We start from the raw sequence: 21,320 nt of genomic DNA, 5'->3' as shown, positions 1-21,320 counted from the left end.
TAATACCATAAAATAAAGATCCATATGTCGGTTTCAGATCGGTTCGGATTCATTTTATAGGATCGGGTTCGGTTTGGATTTTCGGGTTTGATTTATTTGCCCAGCCCTAATGTCTAGTGTCAAAAATGGTTTTTTTTTTGTGGCAAAGGGATAATTAGACAGATTAGCTATCGCTTATTAGAAAAATGATCTATTTCTTAAAGAAAAACAGAAGAAACTGAACTGAATCATTAAGTTATAAGAAGTCTTAATTAGAAGCTAATCAATTCTGTAACAGTAGGTTTAGCCAGTAAATAATATAACAGCAATCTGGTAATACAACACCAAAGGAAATTCTCGTAGAAACGTTACTTTTTGTCCTCAAGCTACGCGCGAACTAAATAAGAAGACCAACTTTTAAAGAGTTTCATGTGGATTTCTTATAATAAAGAAACAAAAAATTTTTATCAATAAACAAAAAAAGATTTGATCAATAAATAAAAATTGAGTTATCATACAAAAACTTCAAAGAAATCCTTTAGAACCTCATATTCTCATAGTGAAACTAACTTTACATTGTATAACAAATTTTATTAAAATATTTAATTTTGTTTGTGTGAGAAATTTTATAGAATTCTCATCTATGAGGTTACTCTAAGTGCATTATATACAAACAAGTGAACAACGAGATCTTAAACTGGCAACGACGGACGTGAACCGGCGCCAGATTTTTTTGCCTTGGAGTAGACAATGAATTCATCTAAAATGCTGTAAACTCTGGCTGAGAGCCAGAGAAACCACATGAGAAGAAGGACAAGAGCAAACGTCGCGCAAACCACAGAGATCAGCATGAGAGCGGCTAGACCGCCGAAGAGATGACTCGTGTGTCCGGAGAGTCTGGGGACTATCCCGGGCCGTAGCCCCACGTCTATGGCTTCACGGACGCGAAGAACCGCGTAGAACAAAGCGAATACACAAAAACTCAAGAATGCTGCTTTATGTGTTTCCAAAACAGAGGACTGTTGGTTTATTAGTTGGGAGTAGTCCTATAAGTCCAGCGTTGACCATTACGATGACTTTGTGTACTGCGGTGGAGTATGTGGTGAACTTTACCGCTTCATCGTCGGAGATTGGGAGGGTTTGGTTAACGGCGGAGACCTCATCCATATTTTGTATCTTCTCTGTTTTATTCCTTTTTCTTTTATCTTTGAACTTTACATCTGTGATAATTTTATAAGAGCAGGAATCTGAGAGCTGATCAGCTGATCATTTGTCTGCATTGAAGGATGACCGTCCGATGAGCTACGTGCGCAACGATCATTATCTCTCACCGACCAGCATAGCCCGGGCCCACACGCACATTTTTTTGTGTTTTTCCTCGACACATGATGTAAAAAATAGAATAACATGTTGTAAGAAAAAAAGTAACTATTGTTAATAGTTGGGTGTTAGTTGCTGTGTTATAATGGATTTAGGAATGTAAACTAAATTTAGTGTTATTGATTCAAAAATTTTAAAACTTACATTAAAATCATATGTTAACTAGGTGTTTTGCCCTTACATACGGGTATTATCTTTTTACGAATACTTATTAGTTCACGTCTTATTAACTCAAAAATCGATTTGGTAATATTATTGATATAAGATTCGTTTTTAATTATATAATAAGTTATATTTAAAAATTCATTAAGGGTAACAACAACATTAACCGGTCTAACTTTTAACGTGTGAGTTCAAATCAAAAAATTACTTCGCAAATAATGGTATATATTGTTTAATGATTTATAAATTATAATTCAAATCAAGTTTTATTCAATCAAACATATTTACTAATGAATTTGATTCATAACGGATTTGAATGAATTTGTAAAGATCTATTTGTTAAAAATACAAAAACTCAATTCCGAAAAAACTCTCCATATTTTGTAAATACTAATTAAAATTAATATATCAGATTAAAAAATTTATATTTTTTATTTGGATTTGTAAATACTATATAGATTTTTAAATCGAAATATATAAACTAAAACACTTTCTAAAAGTATGAGTCCCATGCCCATATTTAGAGCGAAAGTATTAGAAAAGTAGCATGACAACAAATACACTTTTATTTATGACCGGGGTATACGACAGATCAGACCCCAATCAACTAATCTTTTGGAGGCATGTTCACCGGTACTGGACAGATTTGCTTGCTATAATGAGAATTAAATACTCATGTTCTTGGCCACACAAGCATATAAATCTGAGATAGTAAGCTTCGAACCTGGGGTGATTAGCACCTTTCCAGGTCTACCTTACCGCTTGACCACGCTTAATACACATTTCATACAACCTACATTTATAGTAGATTGACTAGCCTAAGAAAATTAACCGAGAACCAAAAACTGAATTAGAAAGAAGCAGAAAAACGAGGGTGTTGCGTTCTTTAACAGGGGTAAATTTTAACATTCCGGTTTGTGCTATATGAAAGACTTAACAGGTTTGTGGTATGTGGAAAGACTTAACATAATTGATTTGGCTACCTATGTCACCAAAGTGTGCTTACATTTTCCGTCACGCATTCGTTTAGAATTCCACGGTTAAACGTGCTTGAGCTGGAGTAGTGGAAGAATGGGTGACCTATCAGAAAGTGTTTCGTGATACCGTGTGAGTGAATCCAAAGCACGGGGAAAGGTCATGTGATGATTGCAAGGTCAGTAAACAATGATTTTGAACCTTCAAAAAAAAAATTAATGCACTGTCCGTCGGACGGGAAGGGACCCTCGGGTTGAATGAGCCGGCGTGAGTGGCCTATTAGCTGTGCGCGGTCGGGCCGTTACATATTTAGCCATTAGGAGACACTCAATGGTCCAAAAGTTTTTGTAGATACCTCCCCAATATGATAGTCAATAAAAAGAAGTCCATTCTTGAAAAAAAAACAAGTTAAATAGTTTATTTTTTGTTGCAGTGTTAGGGATGACCATTTGGATACCCATTCGCGTTTCGTTCGGGTCTATTTTAATTTTGGGGTTTTTGATTTAAAGATTTTAACTTTATTCGGGTATTTGAAAATTTCGGTTCGGGTCGGATTACCCATTTAAATTATTTTAAAAGGTTAAAATTCATATATACTCTAAATTTTTCACAATCTAAAAATAAAAAATAATATATAACATATAAATTTGAATAATATATACCAAAACACCTAAACTTCACATAATAATTGGTTAGGTTGAATCTTTGGATAAAGAATCATTACATATTTAAGTATTTTGGTGTTTTGAATATTGTGTAGCGATTTAGATATTTACTTTTGACTATTAGTATATATTTTCAATTATTTTGGACATCTTCGAAACATCTTATATATTTGGATATTTTTTGGATATTTTAAAAATAATTAATATATTTAATCATAAAATATGATTCCATTCTATTCGGATACCCGAAATAATTTGGTTCTTATCAGATTCGGTTCTGGTTCTCTAGATACCAAATTTTGAACTCATTTGAATATTTAACCAGTTCGTTTCGGGTTCAGTACTTCTTTTTCGGTTCTTCGGATTCAGATTTTTTGCCCAGCCCTAGCGTCATTCTCTCTAGAATGCATTGTTTTCTCGTTTTGTTTATATAGTAATCCATAAATTATAAAAGTTGGGATTTTATGAATCTATAGAATTTTTTATGATTTATAAATTTAGAAATATATTTTTATTTCAAAATAGGAAAAGTAACTGATTTTTACGGTATATAAATTGACTTCAATTTACAAATATAAATTTATAGTGTTCTCATTTGATTATTTGATATGTAGAAAATCTGTACTATAAAATGTAGATTCATAGTGTTTCAAAAAAAAAGTGTTTCAAAAAAAATGTAGATGCATTTTTAGGTGTAAACGACAAAATAACATCAAAATATGTTTAAGTGCTTAAAAAGTTAAGGATGTACTTAATTATAAATAAAAAAATTGTATAATGTTTTATTAATATTTATATAAATGTTATATATATTAGCTATTAATTTATGTTTATATTAAGACCATATATTTTTATATAAGGATTTTCAAAATTTATTATCTTGTATGTTGTTTATCGAATTGTGCTACATTTAATACTAGTTTAATTCAGTAATGATAGAATTTATTAATTTATATTGTTTATTAATTTATACGATTATTAATTATGGAGTTTCTATTTGATCCATAATCATTTAAGCAGTACACCAGTTACCATATCTTACTGATTGAACCTTGTAAAGTTCTACAGAAGGTAACAAATGGTTATTTTAAAAGGGGTAATCAGCTCAACATAATGAAAAGATACGAAAAAGCCATCTTTCATCATGGTTAAAATGTCGTTTACCATAGTTAAGGTGTTGTTTGACCGACGCTAGGAGCAGGGATGTTAACGTAGGCTAAAATAACACAGCCCAGCCCAACCCACAAATAACCCAACCTAATTTATATCCAACCTGCAAAAACCTAGAAACATCAAGGTTGAAATCCAAACCAAAAAAATAATCAAATATGGTATAGGTTTACCCGTGGATACCTAAAGTATTATCTTATTTACTCTAAAGATCATGTAAAATATTAAGATTATTAATGTGAGCTTTAATATATAAACAAGATTTTGCAATTTTATAGAAAACTTGTTTTAGCGCAAAAACTCGTTTACGATTTTGGCGGAAAACTCGCTTTTTCGGAAAAAAAAATTATTTTGCAATTTTAACCGGAAAACTCATTATGCGGTTTTAGCAGTAAACATCGTTTTGACAGGAAAACTCATTTATGGTTTTAACGAGAAAACTTGTTAAGTTTTTTTTTGTGGTTTTAACGGAAAATTTTCTTTTTGCGGTTTTTGGTCGGTAAATTTTTTTTGTGGTTTTGGTTGGAAAACTCGATTTTTGTGGTTTGCGGGAAAAATAATCTTTCTGGTTTTGGCGGGAAAACTCGTTTTTGCGGTTTTGGCGGAAAACTCGTTTTTGCGGTTTGCGGGAAAAATTTGTTTTTACGGTTTTGGTGGGAAATTTGTTAGATTTTGGCAGGAAACTGTTTTCGATTTTGACGGGAACAATGTTTTTGTGATTTTTTGGCGGAAAAACTCGGTTTTACGGTTTTTGAGAGAAATTCGGTTTGCGGTTTTGGCGGGAAAACTCGATTTTTCTGTTTCGGCGGGAAAAATCGTTTTGGCAGGAAAATTGGGTTTTACGGTATTGGCGGGAAAAACACCTTTTGCGGTTTTGGCGGGAAAATTTAATTTTGCGGTTTTCAGTCGGAAAACTCGATTTTGCGATTTTAGCGGAAAAACTCGATTATATGGTTTTTGCGGAAAAATTCAGTTTAGCGGTTTTGGCGGAAAAATTCGGTTTTGCGGTTTTGGCGGAAAACTTAGTTTTATGGTTTTGGCGGAAAAACTCGGTTTTGTGGTTTCGGCAGAAAAACTCAATTTTTTTCGTTTTCGGCGGGAAAACTCGTTTTTGGTTTCTGTGAGAAAATTTATTTTACGGTTTTGGCGGAAAAATTTATTTTTTGGTTCTGACGAAAAAAAACGTTTTTGCAAATTTTATATAATTTAATTAAAATGGTAAAAATCTATATATATAATTGAAAACCCATGGGTACACCATTACTCTTTTGTATTTACCCAACATAAATATGGGTTTTAAAATTAAAACTCATGGTTGATCCAATTAATTTTAGATGGGTAAAAACCCAACCCATTATTAGTGGGTTTGGATAAACCCATGGGTAATTACCCATGTTAACATACCTAGTTAAGAGACACTAAATGGTCCCAAAGATTCTGCAGATGCCTCCCCAAGATGCATATGATTCGGGACTAGGTGAGTTTAACTATGCCACTTTCTTGTTCGATGGGTTTTCTTTGAAACTAGAGAGATCAGATCAATTCCACCATACAGGTTTATCCTTCGAGATATATTCGAGAAATTAATTAATTAATCAATGCAGTAACTAAAGCAAAGAAAATAAGATACCAGATTCATATTAAATTGTTAACTTCATACAATAGCAAAGATCTAAAACAACAGATCAGACTCCTAGGAACAAATCGAAGAAAAACCTCAACAATCCCCTGACATAAGAACACAGTGAGAATAGATCAACCAACAACAGACATGATAAACTTTTCAGACAGAGAGATCAAGAGATGAGCTACTCTGTGCCATGTCAGGAGGAGGAGGAAGAACAAGGGCAAAGCAGAGACGTTCGCGCCACCTGAAATACCAAACACTGACGTCGTCATCTTCTTTCAAACCATTACCCTGAACGACATCGTTCCACCCACAGATCAAAGCATAGTTCAAGGTTCCATTCCATGCTCCTTTCATCATCTCCCTCCTCATCAAAATCAAACCCCACTTTTTCTTGTGTTGATCCACTAGCATCGCCCCAACTCCGTTCTTTTCATCTTGATGCTCTGCTACGATTCTCAACTCCACGGGAGTCAAGAAGTCGTTACGGATTAAGCTGTTGAAAGGCAATAAGAGACGGCTCTGTGCTGGGTCGACATCTGTACTAGTCAGCTTCTTCTCAAAGATGAGCCACGGGCCTTCGGTTACAAGGTGTCCTCTCGTTGCTGCCATTGCTTCCAGTAAACTGACCAGCCACTCCGGAGTAGCTCTACCTTTCCATGAAAAAGGAGGAACCCTAACTTTCTTGGATTTACCACCACTAATACGCTTTTCTTGCAGGGCACGTCTCTTGCGGTTTGTCTTCTCTGTTAGAGTTGAAGAAGGAGGATGAGCAGTGAGAGACGATTGAGGAGAAGATACATAAAAACATTGAAGAGGGTTCGCTGGGGCATCTGCCTCAGAATCATCTGGGGTCTTGTTAAGGTCGAAAAGCGATGAAGAAGTAGAAGCTTCATTAAGGGTTTCATGGCTTTGTGACCGGAGAAATTTCTTCGACGGGCTCCTTCTTTTCCTTGGGAAGGCATTGAAAAATACATACTCTATGTCTTCTTCCTTTTCAGACAGAGTCCCCGATTTTAATAGACGGTCTGCTTCTGCTTCTTCTTCATATAACAGGACGGCGGCATCAACCAAGGTACAGAAATTTCTCGAGCTTATCTCTTTCTCCGCAGCCGCAAGATGATCATCGTAATACATACTCTCTGTGTTTTTCTCTCTCTTTTTCGACATAGTTTAGGGTCTCAAAGCAAACGAAAGAGGAGAGGATGAGAATTATTAGAGATTAATCTCATGTGATTTTATAAAGAGAGAGTACAGGCTAAAGAGCTCAGACTCCTAATTGGGTACTGTTATGTTTCGAAACTCTTCCTTTTTAACTTACTTGGGAACCAAGCGTCCCACTATTTTCCTTTCTCTGTTTTTAAAAGTTTTCCATTTTTTTCTCTAGGAAAATCTGTAAATCTGATAATTAGATGTTTTAAAATCTTTAAGAAATCTTAGTACAGTTATCTCAAATAATTTTATATTATTTGTTCGCCATGATATTTATCCAAGATCAAATCAATATATATATATATATATGTTTGTAAAGAATTTTTTTCTTACAATAGAAAAAAGAGAAATTCCCTTAGATAACAATTTTAGTTTATTTTCACAAAAATAGATTCACAAGGAGAAAAATGATCAAAAGAGGTTTTAGTGAAGGGTAAATATGCATTTATACCCTTAGGTTTAACTAATCTAAGACTTATGATTTAGAGTTAAGGGGTTGGGTTTTGGGGATGAGTTCAAATTTTTTAAAATAAAAAAATAAATATTAAAATTTTCAAAATAAAAAAAAAAGTTTATTTTGGTCATTTTATTTTTAAGTGCTATATTGTGACAAAAACTTAAAAATGACTGTTTGAGAAAATTGCCCATAAAAAAATCTCATTCTTTTAAAATAATTAATATATAGGAAATTAACAAATTCTAAAAAAGTATGTTCAGGTTTATCTCTAACAAACAAAATTGACAATAAAATGGGGAATTAACAAAAGGTAATTAAAAACAATAGAATTTTTCGCAAAACTACATTTTTGATTTCTTGAATTTAAAAGTATTTTAGAATTTTGTATAACACAATAATATAAAAGGGAAATAACAAATCTATACTAATAAAAGGGACCTTTTGAGGCTCCATAGAGCGTCCACATCAGCGAAAACAAATTCTCCCAAAAGATGACACGTGACATTATTATTTAAAAAATAGAAAATAAATAATAAGTAAATTTGCAATATAAAAATAAATAAATAAGTAAATAAACAATATAAGGAGTAGAAACATTGCATTAAACAATAATAAGTAAATATACAATATAAGGAAAATAAATACTAAGTAAATATACAATTAAGAAATCTATACTAATAAAAGGGACCTTATACAATAAAGGAGACTTGGGTCTCTCTTCATCGAGCCACATCAGCATGTAGAGATGGGCAAATAGAGACACTTGGCTTCTCCTAATATTACAACTTTCTCTTCGTTTTGTGACAAAAGTGTATGATCCAATCGTTTCTCATGTTTTAGCATATATTGTATCGTATTTGGGCTTTTATGCTAACGTTTTGTGTAGGCCCAGATGGGCATAGGGTATTAACAATTTTGGGAGTTCGAGAGTACTGTACTCCTCATTCCCATGCCTCTTTATAACCGTCACTGTTACTTTGAGGTTTACTGACCGACGATTTATTGTAAGTTCTTAATGACGACTTACATCAATCTACAACTCCACATCCTTACAGCTTTCCTTCTTTCTTCACCAATTTTTTACACTATATATATGAAGCTGAAGGAGAGGGTCCTGTTCTTTTTTTTTTTTCATCAAAGAGGGTTCTGTTCATCTGTTCGTCCCGCTATTCTATTATAGCAAACTATGTGTAAGAATTGGTATAATCATGGCTACAGCTTCTGTATGAAGCTGAAGGCTGGTTGGTGTAAGGATATTGATGTCACACGCCTCCTCCATTTTTGGGAAGCAGAGAATGTGAAGGGAAGCAGAGAATGAGAATGGAAGCAGAGATGTGCCTACAGATTTTGTTAATTCATCCTTGGTTGTGAGAAGGTATTTTCTGTTCACTGAATATGTTTTTCTGAAAGTCATTGTGGATATTTAAAATTCTTCAGATCTTTTATTGATGCAGACTATGCTCATCTAGGGCTCTATTAGCATCCATCAGAAAATCCTACATAAAGCTTAGCAATGGTAACTTTAAGCTCTCAGACTCTAATCTCTCCATATGATTCAATGACCAGAGACCGCCTACACTGAGATAACCGACCCGGTTAATCCACTCCCTATGGAGTTGTTCCGGTTCCGAAATGAAGAATAATTACTTTTTAGCAAACACCAATATACATCTTTCTGGTTAGTCTCTTATCCATTGCTTTTAAAAACAGAGAATTCAAATATCCTTATGCTATTGACAATGTTCATTTTCTCTCTCGGGAAGACATTATTGGCGAACTAAAAGCAATCAGGCACAAGTTGAATGATGCCACACACGACAAAGAACGTGTCATGGAAACTATTAGAATTCAATGGTCAGTGAAAACGTCCTGTGTGAACACTTCTTCATTGAAGAAGCTTCATCTCTAATAAACATTGAAACGATTAACTCCACTTCTATGATTACACATGTATAGGGATGTATCTTTTGTTTGCATGAGTGTGTTCGACGCACGAACAGTAATATTTCATGAAAATTTATCCAGCTTCAACGTGGACGTTTAGGTCAGCTGAGCTGAAAGAAGAAGGTTCAGATTTTCACTAGGAACAGTATTGGTGGCAAGTTACCTTCGTTAAGTCTCAAACCTTGGTTATGTCAACAATCAAACAAGCGATTGAGGTATTACACGTCAACCCTTCGGTTTTTGTCTTGCGCCTTTTGTATTTGATTTGGACTTACATACACTCTCTTTTCGATTTTAGATTGGGTAGAAACACATCGGTTGTACTTCGTTATATGGTCACAAGAAAGAGGTAAACATTTTTAATATCGAAGAATTTGAGAGAGACCATACACTATGAAGTATGTGTGGTTGAAGTTTCCTGCCTCTGTAAGTTACGTTCTCCTTGAATCCATTAACTAGATTGCTAGAGTATTGAAGAAGTTAATAGATAATGGTTTCGTGAAGAGAAGTTAGTTGTTCTGTTGTTCATCACTTGGAAACTCTGTTTTGTCTTCTTTATGCGACCAAAATTTTTTCTTCAGTGCAGGTCTATATTAAGTTTGTAGTTCCCATCACCTATGACTCCTTCTATTTACATTACACTAGCAGCAAGTGTTTTCTGAAGAATTTAACGGGAAACATCAAGTGAAAGATTGTATATAAGAGTTAGCATCAAGAAATGTTTTGCTTTTAACTATGTAATTAAGTTGCATTACTCTTTGTTGTATCAACCATTACACCACTATGAATTCTCAATTATATAGTTGGGTTTGTTATTAATCTTCAGATCTGTTAGCATTGGTGATTATTTTTTAATAAAGTAAGGATGAGATATATCTACAAGGGATCAGTTAACTGTTCGATTCTGAACATGTGAAGATAGTTTTGGAAGAAGATGGTGTGATTTTCAGTTGAGAAAAGCAAGAATTTGTACCATCACAAACTAAAGAAAGGAATATTGATGATTGACGGTGTGAGCATTAACGGTAAAGCAAATGAAATCAATTTTATTGGTTTATGAGATGAAGTGTTAACTCTTTTAAGTTATAAGGAAGGGAAGCGAATCAATATTTGAGAGGGGCTAGAGGCGAGGATGATAACTTTAGGAGTGAATATGTAACAACCGCAAATTATTCACCATCATCACTATAATTAAATAACGCACTTTCGGAACAAAACAAAAAAGTAAATGCGCAAACTTTTTTTGAATACATGCAAAACATAGAAAATTTTACTATCATTATATCAAACACAGCGGTTCATTTAAAACCGTGCATGCCCATATAATAAAATTTGTTTAGACGTTCAATATTAAAATCTAATACTCTTAGAAATTAAAATATATTAGTTATTCTTACTTTAGATTTTCTTCAACTATATTGTTTTTTAATTTAATAATTTTGTTTCTAACAAAACAATATGAATATTCTTTTCAACTCATACCATCAGATAAAAGTAAAATTTTCTCATGTTTTATAAAATAAAATATATTTTAGTATAATATTTTTTTAGTGTACAATTATTATCTGAAATATAATTCAAAAAAACAATATTCAAAAGAATAGTTATATACTTAATATTTGAAAATCAAAGATATTTTTGCTAAAATTGTACTTACCTGGCCAAGGAGATCGACCATCTTTTTACGGATCGATCAATTGTTGAGCATGTGGTCGATCCGAAAATACTCTGCAGTTTAATTAAATATCTAAAAATTTATTTCAACACTCAATAGATAGTTTTGCTAAATATGATAACTAGATAGCCAACAAAATTACAAAAAAATATTTAAACAGTAAAAAATATGTTAATTTAACGTGTTAAAATTTAAAAATAAATTTTAATTATGACATGCATCTTAACATTTATATAAATATATATCATAACCTAAATATAAATAATTTAACAACTTAAATTAGAAAAAAAATAAAAATCCCGGGCGTAGCCCGGGTTAATCCCTAGTCTATTATTATAAAGAAGAGTTTGATCACTCCTGAGGGCTCCACGTCGTCTACCACGTCAGAAAGTCGGACGCTGCCGAGTCGACACGTGTCCAGGTAAGTAAAACGTGTCGTTTCATTAATGCAATTGATACGGGCTTATGAATGTGTTTGGGCCTCAAGTGTGGATGAAGAACCAGCCAGCCAGCCCAATAGGAATCAACCCTAACGTTTAGGTTTAAGCGTCACCTTCCATCCGACGTCGTACGAATCCTTCTCAATCAAGGATCCCTCAATCAAGAACCATAGCCATTAATGGAGTTTCAGGAAGATGTTCGAGATGATCTTCCTGAGAATCTCTGATCAATTTTTTTAATGTTCTGGACAGCTTCGTTCGCGTCCGTTCGTCTAAGATTCTTCTCCTCTAAAACGTTATGATACATAAATTCATCGCCATTAAGAAGCATTTACTCCTTTGGACTACCACATTCAAACTTCAATGATTTGTATTCCTCTTCCAGGCGTATTGGTTATCCTCAATATAAATGTCAGGACTTATCTACTAAAAAATCTCGCAAAGATGATGTTAGGAGTTTTCAAGGCTCCTAAGACAAATGTTGTAGTATAAATGATTGTCGAACCAGTTCTGAGAGATATGAAAGCACCGAGAATGCAAGTAATCACTTAATCTAAGTGCAACCAATGGTTTTTAAAGGGTTTTTAAACTATAACTAACTAAAAGGAATAACTAAATGATACTCTCTTAACTATGGGAAAAGAGAACTCATGGATATAGGGATTAGACATCGGGTGATCAAGTTTCGAACTAAGGATGGCAAACGATCAATCAAACTATCAACCTTAAGCTTAGACACAATCCTAAACAAACTCTATGTCTAGATGAATGTTCATTTACTAACACAATCCAAGCATCAAATGTCTTTGGTTGAATAATATGAAAGTAATCATAACTAGCAAGTCCAATGGCTATCTTAGCACCTCTAACAACAAATGTCTTTGGCAAAGTATGCTAAAAGCTAGGAAGAGTTGTCTCGGGCATTTCCTCGAACACCTTTCGGGTGAGAAATGCCTAAGGATCAACAACTGAGTGGCCAACTCAGAAGATGCATTAGGTTCACTCTGCTAGCAAGGAAATATGAATGATCTACACTAAAACATCCTAGCTCTAACCTAATCACCCTTAATCTCCCTAACCCATGAATTCAAAGGGGGATTACTCACTAATCTCCATGATTCCTCTTAAACCCATGTTGGATTTCAGATTAATCATGTAGAGAAACACAAAAAAATAAATATAAGAACACAGAATTTCAATAACAAAACTGATCAATTGATTCAAGAGATGACTTTCCAAAGGTTTTGGTGGTTTTTCTTAAGAACAAAGATGATCTGCCTCCTGGTGGCTTACAGAGTATTAAAACATAGGTTTAGAAAATAAAAACGTGCATCATGAAATGACCAAAAGGCCCTTGAGAAATCATAAGTTCGAGCAGAAATAAGACGCGGAGCGACCTCCGCTCGTCGCTCCGAGTAGTCGCTCCATGCTTCGGAGCGACCTCGCTGTGTGTCGCTGCGAGAGGTCGCTCCGGACTCGTTCTCGCGTTCCGAGTGATGAAAACGCGAGCGACCTCCGCTCGTCGCTCCGAGTAGTCGCTCCATGCTTCGGGAGCGACCTCGCTGTGTCGCTGCGAGAGGTCGCTCGGACATGAAAACGCGAGCGGACCTCCGCTCGTCGCTTGGTAAGGTCGCTCCGGACATGAAAACGCGAGCGACTCCGCTCGTCGCTCTGGTAAGGTCGCTCTGATAGGGAGATCAGAGCGACTTGCTGTCGCTCCGGACTGGTCGCTCCGGTAAGGTGCTCGCCCAATGATCACTTTAAACACTTCTTTTGGACTCCAATTGCACCCAAATGTCTCCAAGAACTCCATGTGGTACTCCAATACCTGATAAGGACTCATGTATGCAAAATGCAACCTAAACATGGCTAAATCCTAATCTATATGATCAAAATGCACATGGGTGAATGGATAAAACATTAGAAATATGCAAGATATCAACTCCCCCAAACTTGTTCTTTACTTGTCCACAAGTGAACTTTCTAGAACTCATAGGGAGAGAGGTTTGAAGGTGGGAGCTCATAGCCAAAAGAAACACAACTAGCAAACACGATTAGCACACTCTCTTATTACACTCTAGCTTCTCTAGGCCTATCTCAACTCCTTTTGTCCCTACACTCGTCATCAAGCATCCACACATTCAAATCAACCAACTCTCACATTCATTAAGCACAAAACATCTAGTGAATTCTTGCAAATGGTCAGTCGGTCCAAGTCATTTGGGTAAGGGAAGGCTTTTATTCAAGTGATTCAAAAGGTTCGAAACATAAAATCTTTACGGTGGTTTACTCTCGAAACAAGTAGCCTTGACATTGCACATAATATATCTAAGAAAGGGACCAACTCATGCATACAATGCTCAATCTCCATTGTTCTACCCTTTTCCCAAACATACAATTACACAATTTTTCCAAATGTCAAGCCCAACTCACATCTCTCACCAAAAGATCTCAAGAACACCTTGCACGACAAAACTCTTTTCTTTGAAATCTCATAAGGATTTTTCTCAACTTCAAAACAAAACTTAGCTCTAAAGTTTTGCTAGCCCCTTTCTTTCTTTTTTTTCTTTTTTTTTTCTTTTTCTTTCTTTTTCTTTCTTTTTCTTTTTTTTTTTTTTTTTTTTTTTTTTTCGGGGGCCAAGACTTTTCATAAACTGAGCTAGAAGTTTCTCTACTTATCCCATAAAGACTAGCCAATTAAGCACAAGAGTTCACTCTTTTCCTTCCATTTTCTCAAACTCCCAAATCAAACTTTACAACACTCACCCCCATCTATGGCTAGACAATGATGTGCCTAATCTAGCAAGAATGAAGATCAAGCATTGTCGTTCCCGATACTCTCAACATTATGCACATGTAAGACTTTCCTAAGAAGGCCTCACTCATCAAACAATGAAAGCTTAAAAGGAGGGAAAGGTTTTTGGGAGTGGTCTACCACTAGATTGGCATTAAAAGATGTGACAACTCAAGTGTGTATAGCCATGACTCAGTACACAAGGGACCCTAAGCAAGAAGCATTAAGTTCGTTTAGTTCAAATAGGGTTGTAGTTGGCTTCAAAGAGTAGGTTTCAGCAATCAACAAGTTTCAAGAAGAGTTTTCAAGGCACGAAACATACAAGTCTTTTCGAGAGGTGCATAGCTTTTCAGGTGAAACGTAGTGTTCTTTATAAGGCATTTAAAATCATTGCTCCCAGTGCAAGTGAATGCAACCTATATGCCCTAGACTCTCCTAGAAATGCAAAATGATGCAAACTAAATGAAATTTTTTTTTTTTTATGCAAATAGGTATGCAATGCATGACTCATGAAACAACATCAAAGCAAACATGATCAAATGCTTGGTACCTCCCCCAAACTTGAGTTACACAGTCTCTGTGTTGTCAAGTAAAGAGAGAGATACCGAAATGAAAACTAATATGCAAAAAGGGAATGGTATATACAAGGGAGAGAAAGAAGTACCTCCTATGGATAGTAGGTGGGGGCTGATGCCCCAGCATCGTCGTCGTCAGGTGGGAAGGTGGTATAGTAACCACCGGATGCTGAACCGGAGCCTCCATACCATGGCTGGCTCTCAACCTCGTCAATCTCGTCCTCACTATCAGAAGAAGCGAGGGATGGGGACTTGTTACCGGAAGTGGAAGGTTGAGTGGGTGGGTTCCTCCGCTTACGCTGATGAAGCTGCGCAGCAGTGAGGGGGAAGCCAAGAGCATCAGGCGGAGGTGGAGGCTGGGGGTTCGAGGTGTTCGCGAAAGCGAAGTCTGCTGAGCTACATCCAGCTATCCCCCCCCTGGTTAAGACATCAGCTACTTTCTTCATGAATTTGGCTGAGGTCTTTGCCTGCTTCTTTACCGTCTTGCTTAGCGCCTTGCACTTATCCTTCAGCTTTTCTATCGTTCTGTCCTGAGCCTTGTTCCACCTCTGAAGGCGACTAATGTGGTCATGAGCATCACGAAGAGCTCCAGGGGGAAGAACTCCGTCATGTGGCTTGAAGTAGTAGCGCGGAGGTCCATAGATATGCTCAGAAGGGTCTGCAACAGGCGAGTCATGTCGCGTAGGAACACTTCTTCTCCTTGATGGAGCAGCATTAACTGGATCGAGAGGCCCGTGTTCTCCAAGAAAGTACTCCTGGGGTATGTTGAAGCTAATAGCTCCAGGTATCTCTAAACTCGTCAGGTTCCGGTTTGGAAGAACCACTTCGACTGGCTTGCCCTGCAAATAGTAGTGGTAGACGTAGTCCTTCCCATACATCCCACTAAAATAGGTAGCAATCCTCAAGTAGGTGCCATCAATGAACTTCGGTCCCACTGCGTCCTTTCCCAAGGGAACATTCAGAAATTGGAGCAGTGGTGTGATCATTCCACCTATCCCCATCTTTGGGCGCGAATCAGTGGTGGACCACGCCCAGTCTCTGTAGTGCTGGAGACGACCCACAAAGAAACTGACCATCCCGAAGGTAGCATAGATGTCGGTGCTGGGAAGGGGTAAAACTCCAGGTTGGGCGTAGGGACGGATAGCCGGACAGAGCAGTCGCATGTCTTCCTCAGTAACCGTACCAGCTTGCTTCCGTGGGTAGAATGCATGGACTAGCATCCTGTGGAGGTAACGTACGGACGGGTGTCGGATGTGTGAATTCTTGTCAGCCCCGGTAGTGTGTTTGTTTCCAGTGATCAACTTCCAAAGCTCCGTGGGAAGGTTCTCACACTTGGGTAGGGAGTGGTCTTCTAGGTCTTGGAACCCCATGACTCTCCCAATGTCCTTGAAGTTCATGTTGTATTCTCGTCCATTGACCTTGAAACTGATTTTTCCCCATCCTTGCCTCACATGCGCGGTGTCGTGGTAAGTGACCGCAAGAGAAGATAAGAACTGACAAGTGACATCCTTGTAGAAAGGATATGCCATGGTGAGGAGTTTTGGCATCTTCAAATGTCCTAGCATCTCTTCAATGTCAGAGTCAAGACCCAACTCCTTCAGCAGATCAAGGTCGGCGAACCTGGTTGGAGTCCAAGTGACCTCATTCTTCAAGTGATCATACAGCTCCTCCACAGATGGAGTTTTCGCCCTATCTCGATCAACCGCAACCCCTTTGCCTTTGGACATCTTGGCTTTCTTCGTAGGTGCCTGCTCATCAGCACTCTCAGTTTCACTTTCCTCATGGATGGGAACTGCTACACTTTTCCCTGCCCTCTTCTCCTGTTCTTTCGATTTCCTTGCAGCCAAAGTCTGCTGTCGAACAGTCTTCTGCGTCCCTGAGCCAGTTGGCTCGGGGGCAAAGCTTTTCCTCTTAGTGCAAACTCTTGTCTTTCAGCTTCTTGCCTCTCAGCTTCCAACTTTCCCTTTGTCTTCTTAACCATTTTCACCTGAAAAATTAAAAACTTGAAAAGGGATAAGTAGATGGAAGTAAAGAAGGGCAAGACTTTGCAAGTGAAAATTGCAAAAGTGAACTTAACAAATGAATTATCAATTTAAACTCAAGTTCAACACAATGCAATGATTCTCACTCTTGTAACACCTTAACGCATCTAGTTCACTCACAGACACACCCAATTAAGGTCAAATTCGAAAACCCCCAAATCCATGAACCCTAACTTTGCCAAAGTGCAAATTAAACTCAATTTCACCGTTTATTCGACAACCCAACTTGATAGATAAGCTTTCCCTAGTCTATTTCACCACAATCTAGCAAGAAAATGACCAAATTTCGATTTTTAAATCCTAGGGTTCATGGACCTACGAATTTGAATTTTAAACTCAATACCTTCCTTTGGATGAAAAGAAATGGTGAATGGGTGGTGAGGAATAGGCTACAGGGGCGAAAGCTTGGATTTAGAAACAAGAACTAGTCGATTTGGGTGAGAATTGAGAAAGTTTTGGGATTTTTGGTGGGGGTGAGTTTGAGAGTTTGAGAGGAGTTGTGAGAGGAGGGGAGAGTGATAGAGATGGATTCGCGGGGCTGGGGGTAGGTTTAGGGTCGTCCGGTTCGGTCTAGGGTGGTTATGGTCGGTTTACTTGAAGTAAACCGGGGTTTAGAGTCAGAAAACTTACCTGGACCGGTTCGGGAGCGACGTGAGGGTGTCGCTGCGAGAGGTCGCTCCCGAGTCCTTCTCTCGCGTCGTGATTCGACGAAAACGCGAGCGACTCTGGAGTGTCGCTCTCGAAACCTCGCTCTAGAGATGGAGCGACTTCGAGGTGTCGCTCTAGGACGTCGCTCCGAGGCAGTTTTTGAGCTCCGTGACAACGAAAACGCGGCGCGACTTTCGAGGTGTCGCTCCCGTAACGTCGCTCCCAGCTGGAGCGACTTCGAAGTGTCGCTGTGAGAGGTCGCTCCCACGCACGACATTTGCTCGAACCTGCATCGATCAAGCACCTGCACACGACTCTCTCCCCCTTTTTTTTTTTTTTTTTTAAGATGAAAATGAAAATACCAATGCAATATATACAAGGATACGCATGGGACTTCCTCCCAAGTGAGCTTGTTTTAAGTCTCTAGCTTGACTTTGCCTCTTTTTGGATTAGGCCGGGGTAGGGTCAGACAGTGGAGTTGAAACCCCATCTTCCTCTGGTGCAGTAGCCATGTAGAGCTTAACCCTTTGCCCATTGACTGTGAAGTCTCTTCCATCAGTACTCCACAAAACTATTGCTCCATATGGCCTAACCTCTTTGACTTTGAAAGGACCTGACCACCTTGACTTAAGCTTTCCTGGAAATAGCTTCAGCCTAGAGTTGTAGAGAAGAACTTGATCTCCTTCTTTAAACTCTCTCTTCAGGATATTCTTGTCATGGAAAGCTTTAGTCTTCTCCTTGTAGATCCTTGAGTTCTCAAAAGCATCCATTCTTATCTCATCAAGCTCATGTAGCTGAAAAATCCTTTTCTCCTTGGCACTCTTGATGTCAAAGTTCAGCAACTTTATTGCCCATAGTGCCTTGTACTCAAGCTCCACTGGCAGATGGCAAGCTTTCCCATACACTAGGTTGAAAGGTGTGGTGCCCAGTGGTGTCTTGTACGCTGTCCTATAAGCCCAAAGTGCATCATCGAGCTTATTGGACCAATCCTTCCTTGTGATCCCCACAATCTTCTCCAAGATAGACTTGATCTCCCTGTTAGAAATCTCAACTTGGCCACTTGTTTGGGGGTGATAAGGGGTTGCCACCTTGTGCTTCACACCATTCTTCTTGAGAAGTCCCTCAAGCAGTTTGTTAATGAAGTGGGAACCTCCGTCACTGATCACAACTCTTGGGACTCCAAACCTTGGAAAAATGTTGCTCTTGAACATCTTGGTTACAACTCTAGCATCATTGGTGGGGCTTGCAATAGCTTCCACCCATTTGGAGACATAATCGACAGCCACAAGGATGTATTTGTTTCCAAAAGATGATGGAAATGGTCCCATGAAGTCAATACCCCACACATCAAACACTTCAACTTCAAGGATTGGATTCTGAGGCATCTCATTCCTCTTTGTGATGTTTCCTCTTCTTTGGCAAGAATCACACTTTGAGACAAAGTCTTGTGTATCCTTGAACATATGTGGCCACCAGAATCCAGCTTGTAATACTTTCGCAACTGTCTTGAAGGTGGCAAAGTGGCCTCCATAAGATGATCCATGACACTGTGTAAGGATCCCATCAATCTCCTCATTTGCAACCACTCTTCTATAAAGCTGATCCTTGCAGAGAATGTAGAGATAGGGTTCATCCCAGTAGTATCTCTTCACATCCTTGTAGAACTTCTTCTTGGCATAGCCCACAAGATTCAAAGGTTCTCTTCCTGTGGCTAGGTAGTTCACCAAATCAGCATACCAAGGTTCCTTCTCTTCTGTTGCTTTGACTTCTTCCAGCTTCCTACCAGTCTCACAAACTGCTATCACTGCTTCAATAGCCATGATCTGCTCCTCAGGAAGTCCTTCGTCAATAGGAATACCAGACTCTACCCTCAACCTGGACAAATGATCAGCTACACCATTCTCAACTCCGGGCTTGTCTTTAATCTCCATATCAAACTCTTGAAGCAAAAGGATCCACCTCAAAAGCCCGGGTTTTGCATCCTTCTTGGCCAAAAGGTGTCTCAAAGCAGCATGATCTGTGTAGACAATGACTTTAGACCCAACCAAGTAGCTCCTGAACTTCTCAAAGGCAAAAACAATTGCCAGCATCTCCTTCTCTGTTGTGGCATACCGTATCTGAGCATCATTGAGGGTTTGGCTGGCATAGTAGATCACATGGGTTTTGCCATCTTTCTTCTGCCCCAAAACAGCTCCCACAGCATAGTCACTAGCGTCACACATGATCTCAAAAGGGAGATCCCAATCAGGTGGCTGGACAATTGGAGCACTAATGAGTTCACCTTTCAGCTTCTTGAAAGCTTGTAGACATTCCACATCAAAACTGAAAGTGGCTTCCTTGCACAGCAGCCTGGTCAAAGGTCTAGTGATCATGGAGAAGTCCTTGATGAACCTCCTGTAGAACCCAGCATGACCAAGAAAACTCCGGATGTCTTTCACTGTCTTTGGTGGGGGCAAACCAACCATAACATCGATCTTGGCTTTATCCACTTCAATCCCCTTCTCTGAAATCTTGTGTCCCAGCACAATCCCTTCCTTGACCATGAAGTGACACTTCTCCCAATTCAGCACAAGGTTGGTGTCTTCACATCTCTGTAGGACCCTGCACAAGTTTGACAAACAAGCAGAAAACGAAGATCCGTAGACAGACAGAAATCATCCATAAATACCTCCACAACATCCTCAATCAGATCAGAGAAAATTGACATCATACACCTTTGAAAGGTGGCTGGAGCATTACATAGACCAAATGGCATCCTTCGATATGCAAAGGTACCATAGGGACATGTGAATGTCGTTTTCTCTTGATCATTGGGGTGTATGGGGATTTGGAAAAATCCTGAGTACCCATCAAGAAAGCAGTAGAATGGGTGATTTGCAAGTCTCTCAAGCATCTGATCAATAAATGGTAATGGGAAATGATCCTTTCTAGATGCGGAGTTTAGTTTTCGGTAATCAATGCACATTCTATGACCTGTGATGGTTCTTGTTGGTATCAATTCATCCTTGTCATTTTTAATCACAGTGATACCACCTTTCTTTGGTACAACATGCACAGGTGATACCCATTTAGAATCTGAGATAGGGTAAATAACACCAGCATCTAAGAGTTTAAGAATCTTTCTTTAACATCCTTCAGGTTAGGGTTTAACCTTCTTTGATGCTCGATAGAAGTCATTGATTCATCCTCAAGATGTATCCTATGCATGCACAAAGAGGGTGATATTCCCTTGATGTCATCCAGTGAGTAACCTATTGCCTTTCTAAATCTTTTAAGCGTTTTCAAAAGTTCAGATAGCTCAGTTTCAGTAAGTTCACTACTCACAATGACAGGATAAGTTTCATTAGGACCAAGGAATGCATACCTTACACCATGGGGTAGAGAGGTTTAAGCTCCACTTTAGGTGCCTTAAGCTCACTCCAGTCATTCTGCTGGGTGTCATCTTGCTGAGTGGCTGAGACTTCTTGGTGAACCATCTGTGGAACTCCTCGTACTGATCCTTACTGACAAACCCCTGGTGTGAATCCAGCATCATCCCGTAGGCAGTACTCTCCAGGTTCTCAATCACCACAGCC

General features: G+C 38.1%; 2 protein-coding genes across 2 annotated transcripts; both read right to left on the bottom strand.

The window, feature by feature from the left end:
- Positions 1-671: 671 nt before the first annotated feature.
- On the bottom strand, positions 672-1,146 carry LOC125600546. Its single transcript, XM_048773223.1, has 2 exons — positions 1,093-1,146; positions 672-1,025 (listed from the first exon to the last, which is right to left on the bottom strand). Exons 1-2 carry the CDS (start codon positions 1,144-1,146, stop codon positions 672-674), a joined length of 408 nt encoding a protein of 135 aa, XP_048629180.1.
- Positions 1,147-5,511: 4,365 nt separating this feature from the next.
- On the bottom strand, positions 5,512-7,402 carry LOC106441634 (B3 domain-containing protein At1g32030-like). The gene has a single exon (XM_013883429.3). It carries the CDS (start codon positions 7,126-7,128, stop codon positions 6,115-6,117), a length of 1,014 nt encoding a protein of 337 aa, XP_013738883.2. The 5' UTR covers positions 7,129-7,402; the 3' UTR covers positions 5,512-6,114.
- Between the last annotated feature and the right edge of the window lie 13,918 nt (positions 7,403-21,320).

The sequence above is a fragment of the Brassica napus genome, unplaced genomic scaffold, assembly GCF_020379485.1.
Source record: "Brassica napus cultivar Da-Ae unplaced genomic scaffold, Da-Ae ScsIHWf_2295;HRSCAF=2958, whole genome shotgun sequence".
NCBI lineage: Eukaryota > Viridiplantae > Streptophyta > Magnoliopsida > Brassicales > Brassicaceae > Brassica > Brassica napus.
This window is presented reverse-complemented; position numbering and strand designations above follow the sequence as displayed.

What these genes read in the sequence shown, in the direction of transcription:
- LOC125600546 (XM_048773223.1), bottom strand. Translation starts at nt 1,146, where the DNA reads ATGGATGAGGTCTCCGCCGTTAACCAAACCCTCCCAATCTCCGACGAT. An exon ending in CAATCTCCGACGATGAAGCG is followed by an intron (nt 1,026 to 1,092) that starts GTAAAGTTCACC and finishes CTGGACTTATAG; the next exon opens with GACTACTCCCAACTAATAAA.
- LOC106441634 (XM_013883429.3), bottom strand. Translation starts at nt 7,128, where the DNA reads ATGTCGAAAAAGAGAGAGAAAAACACAGAGAGTATGTATTACGATGAT.